Source organism: Artemia sp. Qi Xiang Cuo, chromosome 10 (genome assembly GCF_049724085.1).
Source record: "Artemia sp. Qi Xiang Cuo chromosome 10, ASM4972408v1, whole genome shotgun sequence".
In the NCBI taxonomy this organism is placed as follows: Eukaryota; Metazoa; Arthropoda; class Branchiopoda; order Anostraca; family Artemiidae; genus Artemia; species Artemia sp. Qi Xiang Cuo.
Genome location: NC_142803.1, coordinates 47007723 through 47025374, shown reverse-complemented (window position 1 = coordinate 47025374; position 17652 = coordinate 47007723). Strand labels below are relative to the sequence as shown.

Below are 17652 nucleotides of genomic sequence, written 5' to 3'. Positions count from 1 at the left end.
TCAGGGGAGGGATACTCTTTACTGTCTCCCTGTTTTATTAAGAAACTATCCTTGCTATTCATTCCTCATTCTTTCTTATTAATTATATGTATATTGAAATGAATGAAATTAAGTAAAAAGAAACCAGCTCCAGTTGTAAGTTATGCTAATTCGAAAGCGATATTGACTAGAATAGACTGGTAAGGAACGATTTCTGAATGAAACATCTAAAGTTTAAAAAAAACGCAATGCAAGAACTAAATTAAACCAAATTAGAATGATTATAAAAAATCTTCTTTTATTTAACCCAGCTTCTTTGGGTGTATTTGCAATTGCTATTGCTGCTAGTCTCTGCAATTGCTGCTAAATCAGAGAAGGCCAGGGCATTCCTGACTCACCCAAATTTCTGTTTAATCTCTTTTCTATATTTTCAGGGTTAGCTGATATTAGTCATTATCTACTGAGCACCATCCAAGCGTATTTACCACCAAATGTCATTTTGCAGAGAGTGTTGAGTGATAATTCAGATTCCAAAGCCACGTGGAAGGATGTCAAGCAGCTAACTACAAGTATTATTTTCTATTTTATTTCAATAACCATTCTTATGTATTTGTTTGTATTTTAGGCGTCCAAAAGTTAAAACACATTGCTTGTTCTCTTCATTCGTGTGCTAGTTCCTATCCTACCCTTATTGATTTGAGCTTCTTATAAGATAACTTATGATGAAGGTTTGAATTTCAGCCACTAATTAACAACGCCTGTTCCTCGTATTCTCTGTCCTACAAAAAAGAGATTACTTCCCTGTTAGAGTTTGCTTTGTTTCTTTGACGTCTTTTCGTAAGTCCACATTGTTCATTATTCCTGGAAAGATAGATATTTCCTTCTTTTGAAAACTCCAAAACGTCTTTTTCAAATTTTTTGGTCACAATGGTCACAATTTTTTGGTCACTTATTATTTTAAATTTTCTCGGTACCTTTTGTGCCTCCCTCCGTGGTTCCGGAACCGGCATCAAATATCGCGATTCGGCCTCCCTGATTTACGGGAAAAAGTGACTGTGTTTGCGGGAAAGCTGTCGTTGTCTGCAGGTCTTACTGCGCACCATAATTTACGTCGTTTTATGTAAATAATTGTTACGTGTGCAAGTTTGCTTTTTTTTTTTTTTTTTTTTTTGTTCTTGACGTACTCCGCTTCTTTTTTATAGTGGGTAATAAATAAATTATTATTATTATAATGGCCTAGAGTTCGTTCTGCCCTAGGTTCTATCTGACGCTGTAACCCTGACTTGATTGGTTTTGAACCCATACTAAGCTGAAAACTTCCACCAAATAGATTTCTTTCCCGAAATGAGCATTCACTGCTAGAAACCTGGTTGGTTCTTTTATATGGAATTTTAAGACAGTAAAATGAACAATCAGTTTTTTAGTCTTAGCATTCTTTTCAAGTAAACTCTATGGTTCTCTATGGGCTTACCCTTGTTAATTCTTGATGTTTGTTTAATCGCTAAATGCCGCCCTTTTTTTATCCTAGTTCGTCACGCTATATTTGTCAGGTTTTTTAAGGAGTTTGCTATGGCTGCAAGGGGAAAATTGCAGAAGAGAAAATTGCTCCCCACCCTACAATTGACAGTCCTGTTTTCCAAATAGGTTTTAATTTTCTATAATTTTTACTTTACTTACTGCAGACATAAACTTAATTACCATGTACAAATAAACATGTAGGCTGAGTACAGAGAGTACCCTGTGTTAAAATTCATTGATTTTATGCGAATAAGAAGAAGGTGAATAACAGCTTCAGTCTTGTACTCAAATAAAATAAAAAAAAGTTTTTTCAATTGAAAGTAAGGAGCAACGTTATAACTTAAAACGAACAGAAATTATTACATATGGGGAGGATGCCCCCTCCTAAACACCTCGCTGTTTACGCTAAAGTTTTCAGTACTTTTAGAAAAGTTTATTATTGTTGTAATGAAACGACCCTTGTGTTTCAGGAGTGGTTTTTAAGGAATTAGGACAAAATTTAAACTTTAGCTTACAGAGCGAGGTGTTGAGGAATGGGCAACCCCTTTCTCAACATACAAATCTCCCAACCCCTTCCTTAACATTCGAAATACCTTGCTGTTTGTTAAAATGACTTAAATATTTTTGTTAAATGAGGTTAGTTGTCGATGGGGTTAAAAAAAATATATTTACAAATGTTCCATTTTATTTCTTTGTTTTCACCTTTTCATAGTATTTTATTTTCAACTAATTATTGGTAAAGATAATTTTCATACTGGAGCTGTTTCTACAATATCTATTACGAAATTATAATCACTTTTATAGTTTATTGAGCAGCCAAAGGGAAATTAAGACAAATCCAAGGAATTAAGGAAAGAAAATGTCAGAAATTGTGCCTATATTCCAATGCAGAATGTAAATGCGGAATATAGGGAGTAAACTAACAGTTTGTGGTAACGAGCTGAAGCAGCAACTCGTGCCAATAGTTACCAAAACTAAAAAAATAAATAACAAATAATATATGTTTTATTTTTATGCCGATTTCAAATATATAAGGCTCACTAAGTTTAATATTACACATCAAACGCCACAAGCCTAAAAAATTACTTGATTTTTAAGAAATGAGGCAAACACCTCCAAAATAACAAGTAATCACAATGATAATCAAACCATCTGATTCAGCATATTAGAGAACCCCGCTGTTGAGCTTTCAAGCTCCTATTTACAAAAATTTGGTATTTTGTATTTTATCCAGGAAGAAAAACCCCAAATGTGTGTTGATTTTCTTTTTTCTTAATGAAATAATTTTGACAGCAATACTGCCCAAATCCGTCGTCAAAAATAGCCTGCCCTCTGGTGTAATCAATTGCTCCCTCCAAAAGATTGTGGCTAGTTACGCCTCTGGTCAGTAGCACACTAATTCCCATGGAAGTAATTACTCGTATATCACGGATGCTTTTGCGTTTGCTTGTTTTTTATGGAGTAATTTTTATAATAATATGTCCCAAATCATTAGGTAAACATGGTGCCCTTGGCCCATCCCCAAAGATTTTGGATAGTAATAACTCTGGCCCGTACCAGACCAAGTCCATGAATAATAATTACTCGTTCGGCACTTCTTTGTTCCAGCCTATTATCTCTGTGTACTTCCATCATAAGACAATTCATAAACAGTTGCCACTGATTTCATATTTTCAAATAGGAAATCTTACCCTGCAATCATAACTCAACCCCAAAAGAAGGAAACAGAATTGAAATAAATACCAATTTAAAAATAGATGCTGTCAGATCTTCGACCTAATTTTAATAGTCAAAAACCAAAACTGGTAGTCCACAAATTGGTAGTCAATTTCCTCGGAGCGAATTTTTCATGGGAGGATTGTAAATTTCATGGGAGGATTGTAATTCTGTGAGGAGTATTTTACACGGGGAAGGGGGATATTACATCTAGCATCCCTTTTTGGGTTAGTTACTGTGAACAGAAAGAACGATAGCTTTTGTAGAGACTAGTGCCAAATATTTATTGTTTACTTAATTCGTTTTGAATAGATTTTGTCAAGCTTCTTATGTACTCCAAAACTTCAAATTAAATTTTTAGTCGACTATTATATTATACAAAGTATACTTCGATTATTCATTAGTTCTGCTTTAACGTAAGCCACCCCTAAAAAGCAGAGACATCAAGCTTATCATACACGCATGTCACAGTTTTGAAATTCTTTGTCTTTGACAGCTTTTGCCGACATAACCCAGTTCGAGAATTGAGACTTTTTTTTATTCCAAATCCGTTACCTCTTGGCACGGTTACATGGTTACATGGTTACATTGGCATTTTTCACTAGGGGGGGGGGGTCAGATGTACCGTCAAAAAAAGCTTCTGGCACAAAAAACAACGTGAAAGAATAAAGTATTATCTTTTATAAAATCGTTAATGTAACAACTTGATTGTTGTTTTCTTAAAAAGAAAAAAAAAGCCTCAATCTGTCTCTCAAAACAGTAAGAATAACGAGGAAAAGTTCAGTTTAGGTAGCCAAGTCTGTATGTTGAAATTCTTCAAATTAGTTTCTCAGCATGGTTGTTTCAAGCTTTTAAAACTGTTAATCAGCACGCATTATTCAAATTTTTAAAAGGGATGTGCTGAGATCTAAAAATAATTTTCAATAAATTCAGTTTTTTTGCAATTTTCATTAGAAAAATAGAATGTTGGTAAGAAATTATAAGGTTCTCATTTGATATTCCAAAAAAGAAAAGTCAATTTTACTGTCATTAAGGATTGGATACAATTCTTCTGTTCATCTTCTGGCTTTAATAAAAAATAATTCTTTTTCAGGCATGCTTGATTCGTATAACTACGAAACAACACTATACGACATTGCGACACGTATGTTCAGATCGGATACCCATAGACAGTTTGACAAGTTTAGAAAGAGGACAACAAAAGCGATTGTCGTTTCACAATTCAAATGTTGTATTTGTTCTAATTTTACCACGTTTTCGGAGATAGAACTTGATGCGTTTAGGTAATCTTTTTTAGTTGCATTTCCCTGACGTTAGAAAAGCTTTTCGGTTAAATATACATAGCCTGCTTGTAAAATTATCAAATAGAGAAAATTTTACCGTAAAGCTTTCATATTTTATTTTTATGGGTGAATCTAGAGGGTATAGGGACTCAAGCCCCCCTCTCCCCTTCTGAAGTCTCTTGTTGCTTAGAAGTATGTATTAAACATTAGCGAAAACCGAGAATTTCCTCAATTTAATATTACACTTTCATTTTTGACAAAAGAAAGCCTTAAAAATTGCAAATTGTCTTGTTTAAATGTTTATTTTCGTAATTTTTCCTTTTTTAATTTTTTAAAAATAAATTTGTCTAAATATAAGTATTATATAATAATACCTATTATACATAAATATAGTATATTTTATATACTTTTTTTATATTTTATATAGTATATAGTATATTTATATTATACTATATAAGTATAGTATATAAATATAGTATATATAAGTATATTTATATGTAAACATATAAATATTTATATATAAATATAGCATTATATAGAATAAACAGAAGTATAAAAAAACCTCTTCCTCCAAATAGAGTTGAGTTTCCTCCTCCCCAAACCGAATTTTTCGATGCATCCATTTTTTTTTATCTGTCAAATTATTTGATTTGTTTTGCTTGCACTGTGAAAGGGTCAATTTTGTCATTTTCTTAAATGAAATGTTAATACAGCCAAACTGAGTGAACAAGAAACAAGTGAAATTAAACAAGCCTCGTACTTAGGCTCAGTATTAAATTTCATGTCTATTCAATATTTAAAATACAGCATAAAAACTCGAAAATGTCGGCCTCGAAATGGGACTTGCTGACCTGTTTCCAGGAAGAAAATCCGATTACAAAAACAGAAATTTTCTAGTGAGCCTCTGCAGTTTCGGCTCTGAGTTTATTTTTAATAATAGGAATAATTTGTGCTTTTTCGTGAGATTTTGGGGACGGGGAAAAATTCTTCTAATCGTGTCGCAAAGATTCTCCTGGGTATTTTAAAAATGAAGGCTTAAAAATTTCTGTTTTAGAACTTAAAATAGTTGATCCCGAGGTACAAAAGTAAAGTAATTTTAGAAAGTCGGAATTTTATATTCAAAAATATATTCAGGCTTTCAACTCTTTTTGTAATACCCGTTTAAATAAGAGACCAAATATAAATTAAAAAGAACTTTTTTCTAAGTCTCATTAATTCCGTGGATTTAGTCAGAAATCCTATTCTTGCTGCTTTTTAAATCCCCCCTTATTTCCTATTTACCGTTTCATATGACGAAAAGTACACACTTGACCTACTAACCATTAATCAAATATGTCAGCAATTTCATTTATATTTGTTTATGTGAATTTAGTCCGTAAATTTAGTCCACGGATTTAGTCCACGTGGATTTAGTTTTCTAATACACCCTTGACCTACTAACCATTAATCAAATATACCAACAATTTCATTCATATTTGTTAATGTGGATTTAGTCCGTGGATTTAGCCACGGATTTAGTCCGCGTGAATTTAGTTTTTTAATACACCCTTGGCCTACTAGCCATTAATCAAATATACCAACAATTTCATTTATATTTGATTATGCAATTTGTGATTTGACCCAATACGAACCATCTGTTTAAAATCAGTATTGAAATGTAATTTCTTCTCAGTATTGAAAATGAAGTGCGCTTTTAAAGCTAAAGAAAGTTGAATTTGATCCCATGGAATTGTTCTGTTTTTCTTTGTCGTTGATTGGCTTTTAAGGCGTCTTAAAACATTGGACGAAGCATTTTCTTTTTTAAAAGATATGACAAGAGGCGACAGACATTTACCAAACGGCTACTATTGTTTTCGTGGTGAGTTTGTTTTTTTTTTTTTTTTTTTTTTTTTTTTTATATATGCAAGAGATGACAAGAGGCGACAGACTTTTACCAGACAGCTACCATTGTCTTCGTAATTAAAAGGAATCATTGCTTCAAGAGCTGTTAGCTTTTTTTTGTACTTTTTGACTATAGGTGACAGACTTACAGAAAAGCTACTATTATCTTCGTCAGTAATTTACTTTTGAGGTATCCAAAAGGGTTTATTGCTTCAAGAGGCCAGAGTTTTTTCGTTTTTCTTTACAAGAGGCAACAGAAAGCTACTATTATGTTCGCGGTTAACTGGGTTTTGAGTTGCCCAAAAGTCTTCAAAAAATCCATACCCGAAAAATCCATAGACAATTTGTGTCAAAAACACCTAACAAATCCGTCCGTATTTTGGAGCGCCCACGTTTCAGGACCATACTTGACCACTGTCATCACTTTACCTTCCAATATTCTAATCTTAGTTTGTAGACTTATCTTACTATTCTTCCAATTTTTTTTTCAACTATAAAAAATTCCTGTTCTAATTTTTAACATCTTAACTGCATCCACCACCTCTGATAATAATACTACCCAGGTGAGTAAAGCTATCCACTTGAAATTGAGAAAGTAGTTTGTTATTGTGGCGCCCAAGGAAATAAAAAGTATTTAAAATTGAAAATGCAACTAGCTGTTTCTGGATATGCTAGGAAAATCATTAAAAAAACATAGGTGGCATAGTCGCACCTTAACTTCAATGGGATGCCGATGGTTACAGAGATGTACACGGGAAGGGAGGCTTTTGGACCATTCTCTCCTTAGTCTTATAATCTACTATCGTTGCCTCACCTCCCATTTCCCTTTGATAATGCCTACAATTTGACGTTGTGGGCCAAACTAGGTGGGAAACATTTTTTATAATTTATTTTGTTTAGGAAGATTTTTCTTATTGATGAGTTTTCAATTTGATTAATTTCATACCAAACAAGTAATAACCATAGTATTTATCATTATGCTCTTTTCTTCCAGATGTGGTCATGTTTGTCATATCAGATGCTTTCCAGAACATTCCGATTTTAAGTCAGCAGCCGAAATTAGGTGTCCAATTTGTTCCCAAAAAGAAGAAAAACATGAAACACTACATTTAGTTCTTCGTCAAAATCATCTACCTAGTCATTCTTAGTTTGCGCTGCTACTACCCGAACTTGGGCCTGACAAGTGTTTCATGTCGTAGGAAATTATTACCCTTTTACTCCAAAAATGTTGTCTGAATAATTAATCAAGAAGCAAGGGCGTCTTGAGGCTTATTTTATTGGGGGGGGGGTGATCTTTGTAAATTTTACCGAATCGCTACTTTATTTGTGCCGAATTTTTTGCAGAAATCAAGAATTTTGCTAAATTTCGGCCGATTTTGCAAAATTTCTGCCGAAATTTTTGCCTTCGGCGAAAATTTTACCGAATGCCAAAAATGCCGAGGGGTGTGGTGTGCCCCCCCCACCCCCCACCCCACCCCTCGGGACGCCCCTGTCAAGAAGTCGTCGGCACTCCCCCAATATTTTTAAGGAATTTTCAGACATGATCGCTGTATGCACTTTATTTTTTCCCTTTGCACTTATGTTGTCAAAACGATCATTTGAGAACCATCAGAAATATCGTTATCTCTTCAAGTCGCCAAAAGAAGTCTTAACCCCAACGTCGTACTCCCAAAAAAATCGATTCTAAACCCTTATTTCCCTGAACAGTTTTACGATACGTTTCCTTCTACCAATTACCTGTATCCTATTTGTACTCATCACATGGAATTTTTTTAATCTAAAGTGAATTTGCAAGCTTTGTATAAATTTTAACTGCTAAAATTACTTATTGCCTTATCCTTCCAAACCTGCCATAGTTCTGCAGTTATTCTTGCTGATAATATTATTTGACACAACCAAATCTAGCCTTTAATTTTGTCCTCGTTAGCATGTATGGCACTAATTTAAATTAGCTCTTATCTTACTTCTACGGTGGGTGGAGGGTGGGGGGGGGTCAGAATAATTAATATTCTTAAAATTTACCAAAGAACTCGAAAAAAAAAAAAAAAAGCAAATGCTAAAACTTTCCATTTATAGGTAAAAAAAAATTCCCGATAGAAAAAGTTCTGAGTATCACCAAGATAGCGGTGATCTTCAATATTTTCGACGTCCGGTATGTGATGCTTTATTACATATATATGTATGTATGTGTTACATATGTATTACATATTTACATGTATTACATATGTATGGGGTGCCTTGCTTACATAATTTAATCTACGTCGCGGTCTAATCCTTCATAAAGACCCTTTACCGTGAAAACATAAGACTTCGCGTTACATTTAATGTTAAGGTTGTTATGTTTCGTACTACGGTTCTTACATATGTCTCCCATAATATTGAAACAGTTATAATAAACCGAATAACATATGCTATTTTGTTCTGAAGCAAGTTCACCATCATTATAAACAGCGATTGCAATCTTCATATATAGAAACTAAAATTCGAATGATTAAATACAAAACTTTGTAGCTTGTACGATCTCAAGTATTTTTTCATGAAATATATTCGTTTCGGTACATTAACACAAGAAAAAAGGGTAAATTTGCTCGACTTCTTCCATCAAAACTCTTGAATTGCTTCCCCTCTTGCGGATAGGTAAGGTTTTCATAGGGGTACTTGGCGTTGCGAGATTCAGTCAAAAGAGAACAATAGAACGCCAAAAATTCGATATGAAGCATGTTTTAGCTTAATCATGACTTTTTGTATTTACTGCACTGTAAGTTTGTAGCAAACAGTCAAAATAGTGTTTATTTAACCTTTGCTGATACATTGTTTTTTATCTGGCATAACTAAATGTCAAAAATTGGTGGTGCAGCCAGACTGGGGCTCCAGACCCCTCTCTTAAGGTTTGAAAATGTCCATTTTTTTTTTTTTTTTTTTTTTTTTTTTTTTTTTTTTGGCTATAGAATGACCATACAAAATATTTTCTGTGGGCTATCACCGAATGTGAAAAATGGTAGGGTTTTGTCATAACCAAAAAATTTATCTTCTTTTTTCTTAGTTGTATAAGAGAATAAAAACAAGGTTTTTAGCTTGTCGTTGTTGTCATACCTAACGATAAATAAAAGTTCACATAGGGATAAAATCCTTTTAATAGACAGTGATGATAGAAATTCACAAAAATACCAGATATTTCGGTCACATATACAGTGACCGTCATCAGTAGTAAAACTAAAATAAAACAATTTAAAACAAAAGTTTATATACTAAATCAAATAACACTACATATTGTTTGAATCTCTAATTCTTTCAAAGCAAAGGCGGAAGCTATTCTCTTTGACCTTCTTGGATTCGGTTCATTAGGGTTCAATGATATAACATTTGGACAAAGGTCAACTACATTGGGTGAATTGAACTTTAATCTGTCAGATTTTAAGAAATTATCATAGATAGAGTTCAGCCCATATTCACCTGTATCACGATTCAAAGCAATATTCCTGAATAAGATTTTCTTTATTTCAAGAATTTCACGAAAATTTTGCTTTAAACCCCGATCCCTAGAAATCAAAGAGACATTCTCGAACAAAACAAAATGGACCATTTTATTTTGTTCGAGAATGTCTCTTTGATTTCTAGGGATCGGGGTTTAAAGCAAAATTTTCGTGAAATTCTTGAAATAAAGAAAATCTTATTCAAGAATATTGCTTTGAATCGTGATACAGGTGAATATGGGCTGGACTCTATCTATGATAATTTATTGAAATCTGAGAGAGTAAAGTTCAATTCACCCAATGTAGTTGACCTTTGTCCAAATGTTATATCATTGAACCCTAATGAACCGAATCCAAGAAGGTCAAAGAGAATAGCTTCCGCCTTTGCTTTGAAAAGAATTAGAGATTCAAACAATATGTAGTGTTATTTGATTTAGTATATAAACTTTTGTTTTAAATTGTTTTATTTTAGTTTTACTACTGATGACGGTCACTGTATATGTGACCGAAATATCTGGTATTTTTGTGAATTTCTATCATCACTGTCTATTAAAAGGATTTTATCCCTATTTGAACTTTTATTTATCGTCATGGAAAGGCAGTGTGGTCTCCGAAATTATCTTTGTCATACCTAAAGATCACAAAGGATAATTTCGTACTTCCAAGGACATTTGACAAAAGCTGTTTGCTTTTACTGTTCAGGTAGGGCCATCAGGCAATGTGTTTTCAATGCTACTTTGTCATAATGATCCCTCTTTGAGAAGACCCGACCAAAGAGCTTATGGGATTATCTCCAAGTATCCCAAATTTCATATATGACCTTTAGGTCAGACAGAGACATTATTTCTCGAGTATCCGTTGGAAATACGTGTGAAATTTAGGATGTGTAAGTGAACAAAATGGCTTTGTTTTGGCATATATGTCAGAACATTATATATTAATTATATATTACTATACGATGGTAGATTTACATATACATTACTATATGAAGGCACATGCCTCATCTCAAATTTATCTTCTATTAATGAGGTTTATGAGGTGCTTATACAGATGAAGTATTTGGGATATTCAAATAGATGAGGTATTTAAAACACTCTAACGCACCTCCCATGAGGCAAATTCATTTCAAGGCCGTATCCAGGAGGGGGGGTTACCCGGTTTGAACCCTCCCCCCCCCCCTCCGAAATTTTTGACCGAGTCGAAAATTAGTCTAAAAAATACCTGTAAAGAGAAAACCACGGGATGTTAGACAAAGTTCACGGGATAAAATCGGGTAAACACCCCCCCCCCCCCCCGAACAAAAATCATGGATCCGCTCTTGATTCATTTTGTAAGTAATTCGCTACAATTAGCTTAGATTTTGATTTGACAAGCTATTTGATAATTATTTTTAATTTGTTTATTTCCTTGAAGTTACTTTTCGAGTTGGCGCAGTTTCTATATATCCCAAAAAACGTTATTTAAAGCAATTATAATGCGTCTTTTACTTGTTCATGACAAGCAGAACGTCATCTCTTTTAAATTCAAGTAAATTACTAGAGAAGTCACCCCTTTTTTAAGCTAAAAACCAGTCCAGTTCAGTTGGCAACTAACAAAAAGATTGCTGTTTTGAGCGTAATAACTATCTTTTGGAGAATTTCTTACATACAGCCTTTGGTCTTAGGTACTATGATGTAAAAGTTTTTGGTGCATGATTATGCCGAGCTGTCAGTCATAATAACTAAAAATTCAATTACACCCCCTCCCCCTAAAGACAGACTTAGTTCTAACCCTTTTAAGAATTCATTGCATAAACCTCCCTGAATTTATACAGAATTCAAGGACTCTGTATAACCTAGCTTGAAAAACTATGGTTAGTATCATGTATTCATCTGCAGTTCAAATGTCCAATTGTCTGACCCATCGGAGGTTGCAGTACAGAAATTATGGGAAACTTGCAATTCTGGAAACTCAAACTGGTCTCTTAGAGGAAAATCGTCAATGCCATCTAGGGTGTTTCGATTAAGATTGTAATGCTCTCTGTGCTGTTTAAATCAGCTCCGTACTACGGTGCTCTTTATTACTTAAGCGTTTTACCGAAGCACACTATAGTCAAATCTGCCGATAAAAAAGCAAATTCTTATGAATGACATAGAGTTGTTTTTTTTAATTTTAACGTCACACTTGCATTTCAGAAGCAGAAAATTAAAATGGCGAGAAATCGGTTTGATATGCTTGTATCTACACTAATTTGTTTCCAACTATTCTCCTCTAATTCAACGTCTTCTTATCTGTTGCCAGGTTCCTGTTAGAGATGCAAAAATTCATGTTTTAAGCTTTTATTTTTTCTAATTCCAAAAAGTTATGCCTTGACTCTTGACTCTGATCGGTAAATTGAAAATTTAGTACTTGAAAGTTGAACAATGTTCAACTCGAAAAATTATGAACCACATGTAAAATTGGTAATTTAGTATTACTGAATACAAGAATTCAGACTGGTATTCTTTTTTCCTTCTTTTTTGAAGATACTTGCTAAAATTGGTGAGCTATTTGATTCTGTCCGATTTGTATTTTCCTTTTTTTTTCTCTGTTGAAGTAGCGAAGCTGTGAAGTGATGTGTCGATGACATGTAATTTTATAAGCTATTCGGACGATTGTTTTTCTTTTTCTTCCTACCATATTTTATTTGTTTTTTAGTTTTTGTGAAAATGCTTATATTGCCACAATCTTCTCCTGTGTGCGGTTTTGTTGTGTTTTAATGTACTATTCATTGTTGTTAAATATATTGGGGAGCTTACTTGAAGCTCCAACTTAAGTGGAGTTTACTACTTGAATAGAATGTTGTCATGTTACCTTCTTCTTATTTTGCCGGTTTTTCTTCTTTTATTGAGATCCTTTTTAAGGATAAATCCCTTTGAATGAGAGGTCCCTTTTAAGCGTACGTAAGTACAGACTAGTTTAGGGGCTCCAAATATACTGGGAATCTGAGATCCTTTTTAAGGATAAATCCCTTTGAATGAGAGGTCCCTTTTAAGCGTACGTAAGTACAGACTAGTTTAGGGGCTCCAAATATACTGGGAATCTGAGATCCTTTTTAAGGATAAATCCCTTTTAATGAGAGGTCCCTTTTAAGCGTACGTAAGTACAGACTAGTTTAGGGTCTCCAAATATACTGGGAATCTGAGATCCTTTTTAAGGATAAATCACTTTTAATGAGAGGTCCCTTTTAAGCGTACGTAAGTACAGACTAGTTTAGGGGCTCCAAATAAACTGGGAATCTGAGATCCTTTTTAAGGATAAATCCCTTTTAATGAGAGGTCCCTTTTAAGCGTACGTAAGTACAGACTAGTTTAGGGGCTCCAAATATACTGGGAATCTGAAGCTAAACCAAATAAGTCATAAGAGGAAAAGTGACGCTTGCGAAACGTGAAATAATTCGAAATTATGTAACAACCAAAATGATCAATTTGACTTGAAAACTTCAGTCAATATTTGATTCACATGGCTTAAGCAACATGAACACTGCATTCATTACGCTTATTTTTTTACAATTAACTTTTTTGTTACGTTTAGTGGTCAGTAAACAATCATAATTATAGAATCATGGTTGTTCCCGTAGGGGTAACCTAGTAAAGAACAAACCATAGCCTATAGTATCCGAATATATAAAACGTGTCTGAAAAAATTTCAAGTGAAGAAGAATCTTCATGTGAAGCTGATTCTGGAATCGTAACCATTATTTTGATTAATCTTAATTATAAAAGGTCGTTAAGAAAAGAAATTTATGGGAATTTTGAAAATAGCCTGAAACCCCTCAAAACGATGTCAGATGGAAATGAAAACCGCGCCATTGGGATCAGAATAGCTGAGTACCCATTTAGGAGAATTACATAACAGTCTCTCCTCTTGAGCAACAAGGATTATCATTTTTCAAAGGGGTCGCAGTGATATGTCTCCTTCTTTTTTCATCGCCGCTAGTCTTTAACGCTGAAACATCATATAGAGGTGTTGAAGGGACTATTTGAAAGGAAATTGCTATGCCTGTGTGTTTCTTTTAAGAAACAAAACATAATATTAAAAATGAAACACAGTTTTTAATAAAAAATGCATCTTAATACACAAGATACAATGCACGTATCTTTTGACAAAAGATAATGTAATTCACGCATGGTTTGAAAAGTTGTTTTTCTGTGGTATTATGTCATATTTGAGTGACCTCACTCCCCGACTCCCTGTGGCACATACGAAAGTCTTACTTTCAGTACTTTTTAATCGAAATAGTACTTTTTGGATACTTTCTATGAAAGTAACACTTTTTTATCCTAAAATGATACATTTCCAGCAGTTTTTCAAAGTTCCTAAAATGATCTCGTGTCGCCGCCAACTTCTTGAATTTTCCTACATTTAGCATCTACTATGAATAAGTACTAGCTATGTGATGCGTAAATTCAAATAATCGTCAGAATCAGGAATCATATTTACACCAGTGTTGCCAACAAAGATTTTCAATACTTGTGAAAAAAGTGCCCAAAAACCTGTTAATTTTGTCAAAAACGTGTGGCCCCTTTTAGAGCGTGTTCTGACCTTAATACTACAGTTTTCTTTTAGTCCAGTCTTCATTGACAGATTCAGGGATCTGGAAGAATGAAGACCAGTTATTTTGTGACAGGGCCGTCAACATACTACCGATCTTCATTATTCCAGAATCTTGCGCCAGAATCTGCCAATGAATGCTGACTTTTCGGTACTTCAAAGTAGCAACGATAGGACCTCATTAGTTACTAGAGTAGGTGTGACAAGGTCCAGACGGCTGAAGTAATGAAATGTCCGTTTGGCTTGATTGTGTAAAAGAATTGATGAAAGTGACGCCGCTGTAACAGCCCTCTGCTCATCTACTGCAGCAAGAAAAAAGTCACTTAAAAGTATTTGCTATCATCGTTTGAACTTTGTGACTCACATTTAATCCGCAATAAATATAACAAGGTATAAACGGTCGTAGTTACTGTAAGTTACTAAAGTAAGAAGGTAAAAGTCCCCTTTGCCTATAGCAAATCCTACATATAAACAACAAGAAGACTCCTTCCCCATGTCTTTGCGGAAGAGAAGTAAAAACAAGACATAGCTGGGGGTTTGGTGTCCTCCAATCAATTGTGATTATAACAAGGGCGCTTGAACTTTCCGTTTCTAACCGAGTGAGCCCCTTCAGAAGTTTCTGTGACAATTTTTTCCATACAAAGTGACTCCATGAAAAGTTAATTTAATAAAAAAAATAATATGTACAGTCTACTCCACTCTTTACTTAAGCAGTGCTATTGTATCGCCAGGACCGTAGAAAATTATTTCATAGGTCTGACTGAAATGTAAGTCCCTATGTCCTTCCCTGCCTTCCTCATCAAGTTTCGCTTCAAAGAATAAAACAGATTCTTCAAAAGCTAAGACTATTGATTTTCAAAGCGTAAATTAGGCACCATTGCTCTATGTATTTAAATGAAATAGACAGAAAAAGAAGAATTGAGACATAAAATTGTTTTTAAACATGCATATTTCTTCTGCGTGATCTTGATTTTTGTTGAAATTTTAATTTTCAGCTATTATAATTTGTTTAATAATTAATTTGAAAAAATTAATTGGTTTTTATTTGTTATCTTTAATATCGATAACAACGCAACAAAGAAAAATGATATCCCAGGGCTAATCAGTGGAAAAAAATGGAGCTTTCTTTTGCTTTTTCTGGGTTTTACAAATTCTAAGCTGTATTTTATTGAAAACATATAAAATTTGAACAGTTGAGTTCTTCTAGGACCATGTCTAGGATTTTTTCGGGGGGAGGGGGTATGATTTGTTCGGGGAGAGGGTCTTTACAAAAAAAATCCAAAATGCATCAAAATTTGTTTATTGCATTCTTTGCTTTTTTCACGAGTCAGACTTAACTATGGAAGAAAAGGGTTCAAACCCAGCAACTTTCTTCCATCCTGGTTACAGCCTTGAGGTTTTATTTGACGTAATATCAACAAGAATAAACAGAAGGACATAACCTATCTAACAAACATTACTGAAAAGTACTCATGATAATAGAAAAACTATTTAATTTGTAACCATATTAATTAAAAAAAAAATATAAATTATAAGCTCATTATTGGTTTCATTTTCTATTAAGTCTAATACCTGTTTCTTTCAACTCTTAATTCATTATTTATTACAATTTCTGTTAGTGTTTTCCTCTGCCCAAGACATACCTTCGCTCTTTACTGTTCTTTAAAAAAAACTTGTTTTTTATTTAATACTTAAAAGAACAAATAAAAAAGAGAGGTAATTTATGCCACACAATCCCATAATTTTCGGTTTATAATCTGGTTTTGGTATTTGTTTCATTTTCTAAATACCAACTTATCCAGACCTAACGTAAGAATCCCAGCAGTCATAATTTGTTTAAACAACAAGAGCTAGCCCTCAATTTCTTCCACTCCTGTGGTTTCGCGTATTAGTACAGTCAATCTAAGGTTTAACCTCAAACAAATTGCAACAGTTTTTATTTTGGTACCACTGGAACCGGAAAAATTATTCTCTACAACATATAAAAAATCGGACGACGCAAATTTCACCATTTTTCGTCTTTTCTTCTAAAATGATGACTTTTTAAAAACAACTTAATTTGCACGTACAGAAAGATGAATATGCACTTGGTTTTTGTTTTGAACGCTCATGTTCAGTTCCCCTTCGGCCCATAAATCAAGCGTCGATATAGGTCTGAGAGCAACATTACGAGAAGTTGAAGTCATGCACAAAAAAAATTTGACTGTTAACGCAGAAAAGAAGTCATGTCTATGTCAATTTACCCACACCACCCTCCACCCTAAACGGTACCATCCCAAATTCTTAGAATCCAATAAGCAACTTCTCACAACTAGCTAAATCATTGATTTTAATTTGAACAATAGATCACAGACAATTTGAAATTGCAAAAGGCTTGGAGATTCATCACATTGATTTAATTAATCACATGTATTCCTCATCTTCAAATTGGACCTGGGCATTAGAGCAACTAGTTCCTTTGAAAGAATTGCAAGCACTGTTGAATTCCATGCCGTTTCGATGACAGCTGCACCGGTCACTATCACAGGATCCCTTACAACCACACTTCATGACGGTGAGAATTTTCTTTGGTGCCGCTGGAAGATCGGTGAAAATAGGATACAGCATGTCGTTCTTAAGTGTCCATCCCCATTTCTCATGATCAAGGGCAGGGCTCTGAAGCTGGATCCAATCTTGTACTTGAAGATAGGTTCGGAAACAGTGAAATTTCGCTGCTGCTGAAGTAGGAGGTAGATCTTGGGGATGAATGACAGTTGTAGACGTTGCTACTTTCTGCTGAAATACTCGGTTTCGGTAACTCTCAAGATTGTCAGTAGATTTTCTAACGTACAATATAGAAAGTGCGGCCTCTCCCGCCGCTTTAATCTCTTCTTTCAAAGCACTAATTCTAGAAAATGTTGAAGCATTTTCCCTAAGCTTTTCGTCGTCTCTCAGCCGCTTAAGTGCAATCCCTTTGCCAAGTCCGTGCATACGAGATGTTGTGTCGCGGCTAAAAATTGCGTGAGCAAAAGGAAGCAGTTTGCAGGTTTCAGTCCCAATCCTCTTAACAATAGCTTCGATTGCCCAAGTTGCACCTGAAGTGGCTGGCTTAGGCTCACTGTGCAGGTAGACCTTGTGGTGCTCAGGAAAACAATGATAAAGTAACAACACCAACAAGTCGGTATCGTCAACGATAACTACAGTGCTCCAAGTCTTTGAACACTCCACCGCTATATGCACAATAAGCAAGT

The 17652-nt window shown here is 34.2% G+C and overlaps 1 protein-coding gene across 4 annotated transcripts in view; it reads left to right on the top strand.

Moving 5' to 3' along the window:
- The window catches only part of Vps8 (vacuolar protein sorting 8), a 286757-nt gene extending 277450 nt beyond the window's left edge, over nucleotides 1-9307 (top strand). For all 4 annotated transcript variants that reach the window (XM_089095469.1, XM_089095470.1, XM_089095468.1 and 1 more), the window contains 3 exons: nucleotides 414-548; nucleotides 4307-4496; nucleotides 7372-9307. In XM_089095469.1, the coding sequence (XP_088951595.1) occupies nucleotides 414-548; nucleotides 4307-4496; nucleotides 7372-7525 (479 nt within the window). In that variant the 3' untranslated portion in view covers nucleotides 7526-9307. The remainder of the gene's footprint in view (nucleotides 1-413; nucleotides 549-4306; nucleotides 4497-7371) is intronic.
- Nucleotides 9308-17652: the final 8345 nt, after the last annotated feature.